Raw genomic sequence first — 14,562 nt, 5'->3', positions numbered from 1 at the left:
AAAATCAGTTATGACTTGTATTTGTCTTTAATTGTTTTGAAACTGCCATCATTTTTAAATTAAAATTATGAGATATTCTCTTTTAAAGTTTCAATCTCTCTTTTAGTGCACTAACTATAATTTAATATGTCACTTGTGCCATTCTCTAATCATTATTCCAAGTTTTAAAAAATAAAAAACTAATACCCCACATCCCCATCTATCCCTTCCCTCCTCTCCACCTTCTCTTCGGTCAACCCCTCCTTAATTACCCATCCTCCTCCTCCTATTTTTATCTATGTGAAGGCCTCTTTTAAGTCTCTTGGAATATTCAGTTGCTTTGCTGAATTTTTTTTGGAAAAAAAAAGAAAAAAATTCTTTTGCCCCTTCAGATTTTCTTTACCCCACCCATCTTATAAGTGTGTCTTTTTTTTTTTCAAATAAGGTAGGGACTGAATTGAAGGGTTCTTTACATGCATGTCATGTCCAATATACCTATTTAGTTACTATGTATTTCCATATGATATTTTATGTTTTTGAAACAATATTAATTCTATATGTTTTCTGACATCGTTATTTGAAAGCATTAGATTTTTTTTTCATAAATCAAGTTGTGTAAGGGCTAAAATTTAATACATTATTTTTATATCCACTTTGAAGAAAGAAGAAAACAAAAGATGTGAAGACTCGTGTGGGCATATATTTAGTCCTGTATTAGTAATGCACTGGGTATATCTTGGATATTTATACTAGACTAAGAAACTCAAATAATACCTTTCGCTAGTCTTTTTGAATGAAGTCTTAGGTTGTTACAAATAGTATCAGAGCGGGTTGATGCAGATTAGTAGACACTGCAATATAGGTCTAAATTGAATTTATGGTATTTATAATTAAATTTAAATGGATTGAAACTTTTTGTTTATTGAAAATTCTAAGACTTAAATGGACAAAGTATGCAAGGATTGTGCAGCAGGGAATTGAAAGTTGAATATATTATTATTGAGTGCACTCATCCAGAAGATACACTTAGTGGATATCTTAATCATTAAAAGGTCCATAAGCTCTCTCCACCTTACAAAGTGGAAGGTAGGAGTCTTGGAAACGACCATTATTCTCTTGTCATCTCCAAGACAGCGTTTGAGAGGGTGATGGGGCAATCAAACATGGCATTTGGATTGGCAGCAAGGGATGCAACTGGAGTCCTCTCCCCCTTCTCCTTCCCCTTAAGGCTCTCTCTCTCTCTCTCTCTCTCTCTCTCTCGCCCCGCACGCATGTTTTTGGTTACTCTATTGTATTGCTATGTTTTCCTTCCCTTTTTTAATTTAAAAAAATAGATGTCTGAGTGTTAACTTCATGTGAAATGTCTCCTCTGTTATCGATACTCACGGTTTGTCTTCCTTCTCTTAGTTCCAGTCGATAGTACTCTCTCTTCTTCAAGGTTTAAAGGTTTGACCCTTGTGATGGTCTTGAGGTCCGTATTGAATTGTAGGGTAATTATGTCATAGCAGATGTTATTTAGCTGTTATCCGGTTAATTTCGTCTTTGTGTAACGGGAATGAGGTCTAACATGCCACACGAGCACACCAACACCCCCCCTCCCTCTCTTCTTCTCAGGTTATATATCTTTTGTTTATTCCCAAAAAATATAACCACTAAGAGTATTTGCAATGGTAATATAACAAAAGAATCGTGATCTAAAAAACTCTAAATTAATAGTTTTATGTAGTAGATACATTTGATAAATACACTTTACATGAAGACTTGTATGGGCGTATATTTACTCTCACATTGATTGTGATACTTATGCAAGGTCAAAGAATCCAAATAATGCCTTCCAGCTAGTTTTTTGTGAAATTCTGAATCATTACAAATGGTATAGACTTGGCATAGTCCATGGCCAATGTAGACTAGGAAATACTAAAGCATGCGCCCTTTTGAGACTGGCCATAGGTTGATCTTAGTATCTGGGATTAGAGGATCTTTACGGGTGTATATTATAGTATCTGCGACGTTTAGTCCTATATTGATTGTGTGCTGGAAAGATCTTGAATACTTACATGGAACTAAGAAGAGTTGTTACACTTTATGTAAAAGCTGAATGAGAAAAATTTCTCAATCTATATCATCTTAGTGATCTAGAACGAACAAATAATGGATGTATATATACTAAATAATACTTTTTATATCCATTACCTTTTTTTGATTAACCTATTTCAGAATATATTTACTTTTAAAGGTTACTAGCGATCTTATTTTATATAATTTGATGTGCCACTATATTCTACAGGACTAAAGGAGATGATGACATCACCTTGAAGATATTGTACTGTGGGATTTGTCATTCTGATCTTTCCACCATCAAAAATGAGTGGAGAAATGCTATATACCCAGTTGTCCCCGGGTATGAACCTACAGAATTAGTAGCTTGATCTAAATTTTCTTTCACCAATATTAAAGGATTTCTTATTGCATTTGAATATTTTTCTTCATAATTGTCATGAGCTAGTTTAGCATTATAATTCTCTGTGCATGATATTTCTATGCTTTGATTTGAAAGCAATGAAATAAGAAACACTTTTGTTGATTATGTGACAAATAAAGATGCCACCAAATTCTCCAAGGTCAGAGACACAAATATGTCATTATTATTCAGCATTGTATTATCAGCTAGCGCATTAAGATATTTTCACACAACATTTCCTCCTAAAAACATCAAAAGTTTGGATCTAGCCAGTCACTTGCTGCCATGTCAACACGTAAGTGTTGTGAGGGTGGATTAACACCGTCCCCTTCCATCAAAAATGTATAGGTACTTGGGAATGGTCATTGAAGCACTCTTTTGAAGCCACATTTCCTCCTTTTTGCAAGCAGGTGAAACTAGAGTTTGTCAGTAAAAGCTTCCAAACACTGTCGAGTGCTATATGGTGTGCCGTTGTTTAATACCTCTCATGAACCCATAATGTTATTTGTTTGTGTTAAGGTACTCTAAATATTTCAAATGTATTGCAGATGAATTGTAATTAGATTATTGTAAGCTTATCTAATTATAAGAACTTTATGTTTTTAATGTTACAACATTTTAAGCACATATAAACTACATACGACATTTCTACTGCATTTAGTGATGATTCCTTATTTATTAAATTTCTTGTTGTTCAACTTTTCTCCCTGGAAAACTTTAATCCTTTGCACATTTTGCTGACACTCCCTGCTTAAGACCTAAGACGTGATATGAATGCCTAGCGGATTTAAAGATTATTACCTCACTCTAGTGTCATGTTACAGAGCTTTGAGAGTTCTTCTCTATATGGAAAAAACAAAAGAAAAGAAAAGGAAAAAAAGAACGCAGCTATGATGAGAGAACAATGGTCTCCTTTTGTGCAATAATTTGCATTCATAGTACTTCAGAGTTTTATATTAGTCAACTAATTGACACATAGCAATTTGTATAATTAACAGTGTATGTTTATACAGAAGCAGTAAACTACACATACAAATCAAGATCAAGATATTTCCATTATGAATGGATAATTCGGTATATTTTTCTTGATAAAATAAATATATTGGTGTTGAGAGTGGGATTTAAACCCCAGAAAAAAAAAATTAAAGTTTCAGATATGTTTGCTTTTTAAAACTGTTCCTACTGTCAAGTAAAGTATCCTATCTCATGCTTGCAAATTTAATCGTAGTTTCCGTATTTCCTTATTGTGAAAAGAAATAATAAGCTGTTGACAACTGCAATCATATGTCTTCGTAACAAATGCCACTGCAATTAGTATTTATGAAATAATTATTACAATCTCCTACTGAAAAATAAAAATCACTGTTGCCGTCAGAAGGATATAGATTATGCATGAAACGTAAACTTTCCTCGAAGAGAAGAGGATTCAGATATAATTTTCTCAAGTTTGGGATTTTGTCAAGACAGTCAGGCAATGCAATTGTGTTTTTCATTAGTTCATGTATTTTCAGACTACAGGACGGAACAAAAATTTGCATTCTACAAGAAGCAAGAGCAGTTATTTTAAACTCTTTAATTCTTCGCTGCAGCAAATTCGCTGCAACCTTCGTTATATGTATAATCTTCCATGATCCATAATATGAAAATGGCCAGCCAGTGATCTTTAAAATGGTCTAAAGCCAAACAGATGTCCAGAATGAAAGCTTATAATAATTCTTTCCTTTGTGCAATTCTTGCAGGCATGAGATTGTGGGTGTCATCACTGAAGCAGGTCGCAATGTCCAAAAGTTCAGGGTTGGGGACAAGGCGGGTGTAGGATACTTCATCAGCAGTTGCCTTTCCTGTGACGACTGCAAGCAGGATTCAGAGAACTACTGCCCCCAACTTGTGCCAACCTTCAACTCCTCCCACCCCGACGGTACGCCGACCTATGGAGGATTCTCCAATAAGTTAGTTGTCAATGAGCATTTTGCCGTCAGGATCCCCACCAAGTTGCCTGTAGACAAGGTTGCACCTCTACTGTGTGCGGGGATCGCAGTGTACAACCCACTGAAGGAGCATGGACTCAGTGAACCTGGGAAGCATTTGGGAGTGGTTGGACTTGGTGGGCTTGGCCATTTAGCTGTAAAGTTCTCCAAGGCGTTTGGGGTGAAAGTTACAGTTATCAGCACAAGTCCTGACAAGGAGAAGGAAGCTACTGAGAAGTTGGGAGCTGACTCATTCATAGTCAGTCGAGACCCTGAGCAAATGAAGGTAGAACTTTTCACTAACATGGATTGTTGTCATCATCCTCTTCAGGTCATGCTATCTTTTTTTTTGAAATAGGCTGCCATGGGCACAATGGATGGTATTCTTGATACCATTGCAGCTGATCACTCACTTATGCCCCTGTTCGCATTGCTGAAGACTCGTGGTAAACTTATTGCTCTTGGTGGGATGACCAAGCCTACAGAGATATCTCTCTTCCCTATAATGGCAGGTATTGAGCTAGTTTGATAAATTTTATATATCATACTTTGGATTGGAGGGACCTACGTTATTCAGCTAGTATCTTGCAGGAGGGAAAATTATGGCTGGAAGTATAATTGGTGGGGTGAAGGGTACGCAGGATATGTTGTCCTTCGCTGAGGAGCATAACATAACAGCAGAGGTTGAGGTCATTGGAATGGACGATGTGAACACTGCAATGGAGCGGCTTCAGAAGGGCGACGTGAGATTCCGATTCGTTATCGATGTGGCGAACACCATAAGATTGTCTTACAAAATTCAGAATTTGGGAGAGCAAAATAATGTTGTTTAATTCTCGTGCTCAGCTTTGTTGCCTGTGGTTGTTCTTGACAGCTTACAATAAGAAGTAAGAGCAGATCATTCAGATAATATTTTTGAGCCAATTAATTCAGATAATAGTAAAGCCTCTATGAAAAGAAAGAGAGGGAGGGGGAGAGAGAGAGAGAGAGAGAGTAGGAAGCCCCGGCTAAGATTGTCAAAAAAAAGGCCTCCTTGAAGTCAATTTTAAGAAGTAGACCCTGCTCTCCTGAATTTTTTTTTTTTTTTTTACATTGGTAGGTGATATCATGAACATAGAAGCTGACAACAATTATTATGAGTTTTTAAGTTGCAACAGAATGAAATTGCACATTTTCAGCAACACTACAATAACTCTCAGAATATTTTTGTATAATTTAACCATAGATAAGATCAAATGTTAATCCTATTTATAGGTTAGTCACAATATTCTGAACTTTTGCAATTATTAACTAATTTTTGATTGACAGATTAATTCAGCAAATTATGCCTGTATAGCTGAACCATTAAAATTGTCTTTTTATTGTTTTTGTTGCTTACAGAGTTGCTGTTCTCACAAGCACCTATATGCAACTATGTCAATTAATCATAGACATCTTTTATTTTTAAAATTTTATATGAGATTATCATCTTTTTGAAACACCATCATTTGGCTAGATTTCCACATTTTACCCTACAATTTAAAATGTCAACATGATGCAAGGAGAAATATTGGTTAATTAGTTTGAATTTCAAAGAACAGAAAACAGATGTACAATGATAAGCAAAGTAATTATCTTTTGAAGAGAATTGGATTTTCACTAGGCTACACATAATAAAATGATAAATAAGCGATGGCCAAATGTGATTAAAACAGAATAATTCACAAATTTCTCTCCACAGAAAAATGTGTACTGGTTTCCATCTTGTGGCATTTTCCAACTAGTAGTTACATGCCAAAGGAGTACTCACAGCCGATATACAAGCGCTCCTAGATCCTTGTTTGCATTTGTTTTCCTTTTAAAGCCATTCATGCAAACAAAAATCTTCCCATGTGCAAGACAAGTACCCAATAGCCAGACAATTTTTTTGAGGAAAAATGAGTCAGACAAATTCATCTAGAAAAATGATTTTTTTTTTCATTCTCATCTTGCTTCATACAAAAAAATTTGCAAAAGTACATATCAGCAGATAGGAAAGCCTTCATTAGAATAATTATATAAAATTGCCTTTAGAATTGGATACTTGAAAGCCAAATTAAAATGCAGGGATCCAACTAAGTTCCACTGAAAGACTTCCTAACTCAACAACCAAAAATCAAGATTACGACAAGTAATTCCAATTACATATTCAACCGGCATATTTAAATAAGTCTTTCACTGCCAACTTGGCAGTATCATACTGCAAATGGACAACTAGGATCTGTTTTGAGAGAGAACTTTTTATGTTATCAAAATATATTGTTTGTTGCTGCTACTCCGATTACAAATTGAAAATATAAAGCAGCAAAAACAACCAAGTATAGCTAAAACCATTTGCCTGCATAGTCTCTCCCAATATAGAGCAATGACTCCAAACTACTACCACAACAAGAATGCCAATCAAAGACTACTGAAAAGATAAGAGTTCCAAGCGCAATGCAAGATGGTGAACTCAGAATCCCACAAGACAGAGACTCAAAAATCCTAACAGAAGGTGCGAGTAGCAGGCCTCTCATGATTTCCAGAGGATGGTAGTCTCTGCAATCATTGAGGTAACCACATAGGGATCCATGTTGGAAGCAGGCCTTCGGTCTTCAAAATATCCTGATGATAGAAGAAAGGGCACTTCTAGTCTGAGATGGGAAAACAACACAAACAGTGAAAGGAAACTAGATTTAGCCGAGAAATGTTGTTAACCTTTGCCATTCTTCTCAGTGTCACGGCCAACACGAATGGATGCCCCACGATTTGCAACTCCCTGCCAACCATGAGAGAAAGGTAATGAATGCACTCAATTGAATCTTATTCTTTTCTCAAGGATATGTCTCTGAGCAGGAGAGTTGCAAGACATGCATACCCATTGGAAGTTGTTGATATCAGCAGTCTCGTGTCGTCCGGTAAGCCGGCGCTCATTGCCTTCTCCATAGGCAGCAATGTGCTCCTTGTGCCGCAGGCCAAGCTTTTCAATTGCCTTCTTTATGACTTCATACCCTCCATCACTTCTCATGGATTTGGTGCTGAGAACCACCAACAGAAAATGGATACATCAACATAAATAAACCTTCAGGTGTGGAAAAGGTTGTAATTTTGCTCCCTTTGAAAGGATGAAGGGGTAGAAAATGCAGTAGGCATCTTCCACATATCATTCACTGTGAATTGTATTACCTGTAATTTGTGTGAGCACCAGCACCATTCCAATCACCCTAGTAGCCACAAATTCAAGAAGCAATTTTGGACATTAGGACATCGCAATGACATTGATATAATATAGAAAGAGTCCTCCCACCCCCTCAATGATTCTTTTTTCAATTCCTCGAAGTAGAAGATACAAAGTCAAAACAACAAGATCCGGCAAAGAAAGAAGAAAGTTGATCTTACCTGAATAGGCTTCGGATCAAAGGAGAGCACCACACCAGCAATTTCAGTAATTCGCTGTTTACATCAAAGAAGCAATATGCAATTAGCAGTTCGGTAACCAAATAGTTATGGATTCTACAGAATCAAAACTAGTATATGGCCGTTGTCCCTCATTCATATGACATGCCTTGTCCGGAGAACATATATTTTGATTGAGCATCTGCATTTACCTCCAATATGTAGCGAGCAACCCATAGTTGATCACCAGCAGAGATGCCAACAGCAGGACCAACTTGAAATTCCCACTGTAGAGATAACAATGACAACAAATGATGTCAGATTATAAGTAAAACCACTAAAGGAGGAGAAGGGGGGTGGGGGGATCAAAAAACTTACCTGGCCTGGCATGACTTCTCCATTGATACCGCTGATGTCAATCCCTGCATAAAGACAGGCTTTGTAGTGGCTATCAACAATGTCACGCCCGAAAGATTTGTCCGCACCAACACCACAATAATAAGGACCCTGTTACAAATCCATATTCATTAGAACAACTCGATAAGTTTGAGCATATCAAAGAAACACTCTCTTTGTGATCCTCTAAGATTTAAGACCTTACTTTGGTGCAAGGAGAATTCATTGATGATCTATAAATCCAATAATGATGGCAATAATGTGAGATTAAAAGGAAACATGAACATCAACAAAGAATCACAAAAAAAAAGACACTGCAAAACATGAACATCAGCAAAAGAATAAAGAATTTGAAAAACATGGAACAGGAATGAAAACTAATATGCAATTCAGAACTAGTCCTTCATCTATGATGAAGATAACCTGAATGACAAGCTTCAACATATAAGACGAACATCCAATATTTAACAACAAAACAAAAGGATCGAGAATAACAGTGCTTATTATATAAGTTCTCCATTCATTCTTTTCTTTATACACTCAAAATTTATTCAATATATTTTAATGTGTAAAGGAAAGAAAGGCAAAAGGCATTAATGGACTTCTAATAATTCTCTAAGAGGGGGATACATCAAGCACAAACAAAAGCCATATAACAATGCAAAAAGAAACATGAAAATAAGAAAGTTTAATGAAATCCATCATGTAGCACCTCAAGTTGGTATCAAATTATTACCTGAGGACCAGGATAACCTCCAGTAGGCCACCCAAGAGGCCAGTTCACATCTTTCTGAAGAAGAGTATACTCCTGCTCTATTCCATACCTGCACCAGTTAAAGGAGAGGAAGAAACAAAAACAAGAAATGGGTCCATTAATGTAAAATATAAAATCATCAGAAGAGAAGAAAAAGATAAAATAACTAAACAGAATAAAGAATAAGAAGACATGAAAGTAATACCAAGTTTCTTCAGCAGCAACATCAGGGCGGCTGAAAATCTTAGCAGCATTGTATCTTTTGTTGGTGGGAATTGGCTCCCCAGCGGGTGTATAACAATCACACATCACCTATTTATCAAAAAGGGAAAAAATATCTAACGAAACAAACCAAATTTATATAAAAAGAATACAAACAACCTATAACCATAAAATTCATATCATACAAGAAGTATGGAAATTCCATGAGAAAACCAATAGCATAAAGCTCAAACAAGATTACTGGCAATGATAAGTTCCAAGTAGTTAAATTTAAAAATTAAAACAAAAAAGAAAAAGAACTTACAAGAATGTTGTTTCCCCGCCTGAATGGGTCCTTGAAAATGGCTTGAGGACTACAAGAACACATTGGCAAAATTAATCCAAATGAAGAGAGGATGTAATTACCAAGACAAATAAAGAAACAATTAGTAAAAACCTAAAATAAGGAGGAATACGAGAACATACTACAGAATCACTTCACTGTCTTCTCCAGGAGCTTGACCTGTGCTTGAACCATCGTAGTTCCACTTTGGAAGCTTGCTGGGATCACTGACAGGCTCAGGGAGCGTCTGTTAAATGAAATTGTACATAGTCAAATGGATTGGCGAAATCAAACAAAAAGCATCATATGAAGTGGCTAAAAAAAATGAAATTGAATAAACTTTCAGGGGGTGAAAAATATACCCTTGCTTTGCTCCGGATGTCCATTCCAGATCCACCAACCCTATTGGATATCATATTAACAGATTAAACATAACATATGTAGTATTCCCACAGAACAATGACCAAAGAAAATGAAGCAGTTTCACTCTATTAGGCTAGTGAAGATCTGCCCAGTAATGCTTAAAAAAGGAGTGCATGTTAAGGATCATAACAAGTCTGATTTTATAGCATTTGTCACAGCACAGGACCTCACCCAAAATAATTAGTCGGAAGATATTATTTAGACTTTTTAGCCCTGTATAAATATCCAAAATCTATCCGATGAATAGCCGATGAGGGACTAAACATGCCCGTACGGTCCTCACAAAATTGAAATTAAAAAAATAATAAAAGAATAATCATAGATTTAAAAAAAGTTAGAGTTCAAATTAGCATAATAACCATCAAAACCTAATCATGAAAAGAAAAATCTTAGCTTCATACCAATGAGAGAGAAAAAAATTTGAGCAGATAGAAACTATTATATAAGGGTAGTCTTTAAGGACCAAAGTCGAGAAATAAGCAAGGATGCTCGGGCCAAGGTCGGCGGAACTATTCCAAATCAGGCGGTTCCAGTCATACTGAGCCATCTCGACGGCGGACCGGGATGGTTTCGGCAACGGAAATGAAATCCATTGCCGGAGTGGGAGAAGGAGAAGGAAAGAGAGGAAAAGAGAGAACGAGCAAGAGAGGAAGAGAGAATGAGAGGAAGGAAGAGAGAGGGAGGCAGAGGTCGGCCACCAGAGGGCCGGTAGAGGCCGGCGAGCCATGTGCGCACGGAGGAGGCTCCTTCGGGCTCCGCAGCCAGATCTTCTGTTTCGTTTAAAATAGCAGTTTGGCTGCTTTTTTAATTTTGCAATTTTTAAGTGAAGTCACAAGCGATTTGCCGACTTTACTTAAAAGTCGCAAAAATAAAAAAAGGAACGGACCTTGTTTCGAACAAAACAACCGGCTGCAGAGCCCTCCTCCATCCGGGTCATCGGCCCTCCGCCTCCCTCCCTCTCCCTCTCCCCCTCCCTCTCCCCCTCCCCCTTCTCTCTCTTTTCTTCTCTCCCATTCGCCCTCTCCCCAGCCTCCTTTAATATGTCGGTACAGGCCCGGCATGGCACGGTGCAGGTCCGTGCCTCCGGGCAACCGGTCCAGCAGACCATAACTCATGCATTTCTCATAAATCTATAATGAGCACACCGTAAGCATATTCGCCACCAAATACAACTGACCCATCATAAAATTCAAGCTTTTAATATTTCAACGATGAACCAATCGATCGACCATAAAGTGAATTACAAAATGGAAATGCGAGTGGTCCAGCAAACAGGATGAATAAAGATGAACCCTCCTCTATATTATAGTAATCCAAACTGTAACGCATGCCAAAGGCAAAAATAAGAAACAACCTTTCCCAGAAATCTATAATGAACAAAACCCAAGAACAAAAAAGACAACAGAACAGCACCCTGAAACAGAATACAATGACAAAAGAAAACAGGGATCATAAGAACAGGCGAGGAGGGGATGAACCGAACCCGACGTACTCACCCATTTATAAGAAATCTATACCAAGACAAAAACTTCAAAAAAAAAAAAAATCAGAGAGACAGCACTCACACTGCCCACAGAACCAAACGAGAAGAGATTACAACAGACTACAACAGAACACAGCAGGGGAGGGAAGATTCAAACCAGAGAAACACATGCAACCCTTACAAATCTATAGAAAACAGAAACCCAAGGAACTAGAAAGGCAGTAAACCCCTCAAACAAAAAACGAAACAGAAAAAAAAAAGGCGGGGATGAGAGAACAGAACAAAATGGAGGAAGACCATAGCACATATCAAGGTCCTTTAAAACAAATCTCGATACTAGAACGGAATAGCAAAAGGAAGAATCCAAAAGGAAAACAATCAGATATAAAACCGAAAGAGCGAGAGAGAAATAGAAACAGAGAGGGAGGGGACTGAGCGCAAACCAGATGTATTCGGCAATGATCTTCTCCGTGGAGTCGGAGAGATCAAGGTTGAGGAGATCTGAGAGCAGAGACATAGCTTCTATGCGGCAAAAAGAGAGGGGGAGGAGGAGAAGAAGAAGAAGAAAGAGAGCTTCCCCTGTGTCAGAGATGTTAACCACGGAACAGAGTATCTCGTGTTTAATTATATATAGCGAAGGAGGCGGCGATGGCAATACGGATACCGTGGGAGGTTTATCGATATCTCGAATAAAAAACTAAAAATAAAACAGTAATAACTAACGGAGACTGGAGAGGCGTAACTTTCTTGAACTGAGAAAACGGAGAGAAACCTCCGTTTACTACATCTCCGTCGGCCGGGCAAATATGACTACTTGGAAAGCGGAAGTCTTTTCTCCGTTAACATTGTGTCGACTGTAGGCAACGTGGCGCCTTACGGTTGGCTGGATTCAGTGGATTGCGTACATTTATTTGGTGTTAAAAGGAAAATAGAGTTAATAATAAAAAATAATTTAATAGAGGAGAGGGATTTCGGGCCAAAAGGAGCAGGTAAGCGCGGGTTTCGTTCACCGCGGGAACCGGTTAGTAGCTGCCGACAGGGGCAGCAGACACCATCGTGTTGAAATGAATGCGTATTATAAGTTACATCCTCTCTCTCATATCAAGTTTAATCCTCTCTCTCTCTCTCTCTCTCTCTCTCTCTCTCTCTCTCTCTCTCTCTTCCTTGGATAGTTGAACTGATACACTGCCCGTATCCCTGAATCGGATAAATACCAAGCTGGATCCGGTTAGAGGAGGAGCATGGTATTTTTCCATCATAATTAGTTTTTATTTTTAATATCCTATAATAAAAAAAATTATTATTTTTTTATATATTATTTTTATCAAAAAAATTTGCATGAATAACTTCTAAAAATTTAAATTTACATAAATACCCCTTCAAATTACTATTTATTATTGTATCTTCATAAAATATTATTTTTACACAAATACCTATGATATAACGATTCTTCTAACATCATTAATAACAACTATATTTATTTTAATTAAAAATAAAATAAAATTTTAAAATTATTTTTTTTTTCTTCCATCACGATCGTCTTATAAATATCTTATTTTGCATATCCACCTACAAAGATATTTTAATCATTTTAATTTGAAAATCGTTAATTTTTTAACGGCGTTATATAGTGTGGGTACATATGCAAAAAAATAAGGATTAAAAAAAAAGGTAGAATAGCAAAATAGGTGTTTGAGCAAGGCATATATGCAAATACCAATTTTGGAAGGATATTTATATAAAATTTGATATTTAGAAGGATATTTATGTAAAAAAAATTATAAAAATGTTGATGAAGATGTTGGCTTGGGATTGCTTTATTGCATGCGCAACCAATAGCATCGCACCACCTGCATTGCAACGAAAATCTCGAGGAATTTCTCCATGCAGAGTGCCAACCGCTTGGTCGCTGAAGGCTTGGATTTATCTTGAACAAATCACACTTTCGGTTTGAACAATATTTGGCTGAGGATGGTCATCTCAGAAAGATTAGAACCAGTATGAAATCTGTAATGTCCGGGCCCAGAACCTACTAGGCCCAATAAGAAATGGGCCCAGTTAAGGGTTGGGCCCAAATTCCACTGTGGGCAGTGCTGTATAAGGATTGAAATAAAAAAATATAAAAACGAAGGGATAAGACCGACAGGGAGGGGTGACCCTCACCCCTGCTGACAACCGCTGCCGGCGCGCCGGAGACAAGGGGGGCGGCGGCCAGTCCCGAGGTATGGAGGAATGGAGAGGGAAGGGACCTCTCAGAGGGGGTCTCATCCTTAAACAGTCCTTTAAGCCTATGCCGGCAACCCCAAAATGACAGACCCCCTAAACACCGAACGAGAGAAAGAGAGAGAGCCCGGAAGCTCCAAGAGGAAGGAGGAACCCCTAAGTCGGCAGAGGTGTTGGAGAGGAGGCACCGCAGGTCATCCCCGGAAATGGTAAGCTCATGTTACCAAAATAAAAATAGAGGAGGGACTCCATGGACCTCAGTTGCAGTCACTGCCGGCTCTCGGTAGGGGGCTGCAGTCGGCCGGAGTCCATTCCCCTTCTTCTTCTTCAGTGGGATAGGGGGTCTCAGTGAAGAAGAAGAAGGGAGGAAAGAAAAGAAAATGAAAGAAAGAAGAAGAAGGAGAGAGGGAAGAGGGGACTCACCCGTGTGTGGCCGCGGGCATCGGCCGCAGGCGCGGTCGTGGGCTCAGCCGCAGGCGCGGCTGTGGACGCCGCGAGCTCGGCCGTGGCACTGCCGACTGTGGCTCGGCCCTCCCAAAACCCCCTTCTTCCTTCACAGGGGAAGAATGGAGAGAGGAAGAGAGAGGGTTTGGGAGTGAGAGAGAGAGAGAATAGGGGGTGGTGCCGGAGGGAAGGACCAAAGAAAAGAAAGAAAGAAAGAAAGAGAGAGGAGGAAGAGGCCGTAGATCCGGCCGGAGGAGAAGAAGAAGACCGGAGGACCGGCCGAAATGGCTAGGGCTTCCGATCGGAACCAAGGAGAGAGAGAGAAAGGAGAGGAGGAGGGGACTTGCCGTGTACGGCCGTGAGCGTCGCCGGTGCGGGCTCGGCCGGGGAAGCCGAGAGCTCGGCCGCGGGCTCGGCCGGGGAAGCCAAGAGCTCGGCCGCGGGCTCGGCCGGGGATGCCGTGGGGCTTGGCCGCGGACGCCGCCGGTCGTGGGC

At 38.8% G+C, this 14,562-nt stretch overlaps 2 protein-coding genes across 3 annotated transcripts; one reads left to right on the top strand and one right to left on the bottom strand.

The window, feature by feature from the left end:
- The first annotated feature begins 1,088 nt into the window (after window positions 1-1,088).
- Window positions 1,089-5,317, top strand: LOC103697658 (putative cinnamyl alcohol dehydrogenase 9). 2 transcript variants are annotated; one of them, XM_089930818.1, is made up of 5 exons: window positions 1,089-1,210; window positions 2,270-2,380; window positions 4,180-4,693; window positions 4,766-4,919; window positions 4,999-5,317. In XM_089930818.1, the coding sequence occupies exons 1-5, from the start codon at window positions 1,128-1,130 to the stop codon at window positions 5,238-5,240; spliced, it is 1,104 nt and encodes a 367-aa protein (XP_089786944.1). In that variant the 5' UTR covers window positions 1,089-1,127; the 3' UTR covers window positions 5,241-5,317. The 2 variants fall into 2 exon arrangements, with proteins under 2 accessions (XP_089786944.1, XP_017695968.3); XM_017840479.5 differs by having other exon boundaries at window positions 1,128-1,207; window positions 2,267-2,380.
- A 1,224-nt stretch (window positions 5,318-6,541) lies between these two features.
- LOC103695875 (glutamine synthetase nodule isozyme) lies at window positions 6,542-12,003 on the bottom strand. Its single transcript, XM_008777312.6, has 13 exons — window positions 11,844-12,003; window positions 9,857-9,896; window positions 9,638-9,741; window positions 9,477-9,525; window positions 9,156-9,262; window positions 8,933-9,020; window positions 8,179-8,307; window positions 8,013-8,087; window positions 7,804-7,857; window positions 7,591-7,628; window positions 7,283-7,442; window positions 7,123-7,183; window positions 6,542-7,029 (listed from the first exon to the last, which is right to left on the bottom strand). Exons 1-13 carry the CDS (start codon window positions 11,915-11,917, stop codon window positions 6,938-6,940), a joined length of 1,071 nt encoding a protein of 356 aa, XP_008775534.2. The 5' UTR covers window positions 11,918-12,003; the 3' UTR covers window positions 6,542-6,937.
- Window positions 12,004-14,562: the final 2,559 nt, after the last annotated feature.

The sequence above is a fragment of the Phoenix dactylifera genome, chromosome 5 (genome assembly GCF_051530095.1).
Source record: "Phoenix dactylifera cultivar Ajwa chromosome 5, Ajwa_hap1_PhDact_Kaust_v1.1, whole genome shotgun sequence".
NCBI lineage: Eukaryota > Viridiplantae > Streptophyta > Magnoliopsida > Arecales > Arecaceae > Phoenix > Phoenix dactylifera.
This window is presented reverse-complemented; position numbering and strand designations above follow the sequence as displayed.

Coding starts and splice junctions, on each gene's coding strand:
- LOC103697658 (XM_089930818.1), top strand. CDS start 1,128: ATGGGGCAATCAAACATGGCATTTGGATTGGCAGCAAGGGATGCAACT. Junction 1,211..2,269: donor TTCTCCTTCCCCTTAAGGCT/CTCTCTCTCTCT, acceptor ATTCTACAGGAC/TAAAGGAGATGATGACATCA. Junction 4,694..4,765: donor GAGACCCTGAGCAAATGAAG/GTAGAACTTTTC, acceptor TTTTTGAAATAG/GCTGCCATGGGCACAATGGA.
- LOC103695875 (XM_008777312.6), bottom strand. CDS start 11,917: ATGTCTCTGCTCTCAGATCTCCTCAACCTTGATCTCTCCGACTCCACG. Junction 9,897..11,843: donor ATCATTGCCGAATACATCTG/GTTTGCGCTCAG, acceptor GATATCCAATAG/GGTTGGTGGATCTGGAATGG. Junction 9,742..9,856: donor ACATCCGGAGCAAAGCAAGG/GTATATTTTTCA, acceptor TTCATTTAACAG/ACGCTCCCTGAGCCTGTCAG.